The sequence below is a fragment of the Sphaeroforma arctica genome (genome assembly GCF_001186125.1).
Source record: "Sphaeroforma arctica JP610 unplaced genomic scaffold supercont1.7306, whole genome shotgun sequence".
Taxonomy (NCBI): domain Eukaryota; class Ichthyosporea; order Ichthyophonida; genus Sphaeroforma; species Sphaeroforma arctica.
In genome coordinates, this window is record NW_014033252.1 from 1 (window position 1) to 678 (window position 678).

The 678-nt window shown below is 44.8% G+C and overlaps 1 protein-coding gene across 1 annotated transcript; it reads right to left on the reverse strand.

Annotated features, from left to right (window-relative positions):
• Positions 1-101: 101 nt before the first annotated feature.
• On the reverse strand, positions 102-373 carry SARC_16078 (hypothetical protein; the record flags this gene model as incomplete). Its single annotated transcript, XM_014289810.1, has 1 exon — positions 102-373. A coding segment is annotated over one exon (272 nt), but the record flags the coding sequence as incomplete, so codon positions are not given.
• Between the last annotated feature and the right edge of the window lie 305 nt (positions 374-678).

Genomic DNA, 678 nt, shown 5'->3' on the forward strand with positions numbered 1-678 from the left:
CACATAGCTCCACATAGCACGCATTCATAAATAGACACACACAGCTATATTCATACATAAATGTATATACACACATCCATAAAAAATTCTTGGAAACAAACCTTACCAGTCTTCATATGCAACACTTTAGCACTGTACAACGCAGCCTCGGCGATAGCCAGACGGCCAGTCAGCAAGCGCTGTCCAATAACCTCGATACGCATGCGCTCTGTTCCCACTTGCACGTACTCGTTGTCTTTGATATCACAGAATCGGTTCAGCAGAGCGTCCTTGGGGAGACGTACCTTATCGAACCACACGCGTGCATTGTCGAGATCGTTGGCAATGGTCTTGATGCCCATGTCGACGATGCGGATGCCGGGGAGTAGCTTACCTGTGTGTGTATGCGGGTTTGTCTTTGTTTTGTATTTGTATATATATAAATATATATGTTTGTGTGCGTGTGTGTGACAAGTACGATTGTTGAGTTTCATCGTGAATCTAAAGGTTAGGAAGTTGTGGACAAGAGAGGGGGAGGGGAGGTGTCTATGACGATAGGTAGCGAATAGAGACATATACCTGAAGGGGAACGATTTGTGTGTGTATACTTTACTATAGTTGATGAGGACCGAACTTGTTCTGAGCGAAAACGGGGTGATCGGCAGGTTGTCTATCCACGGAATGACATTACAACAAATG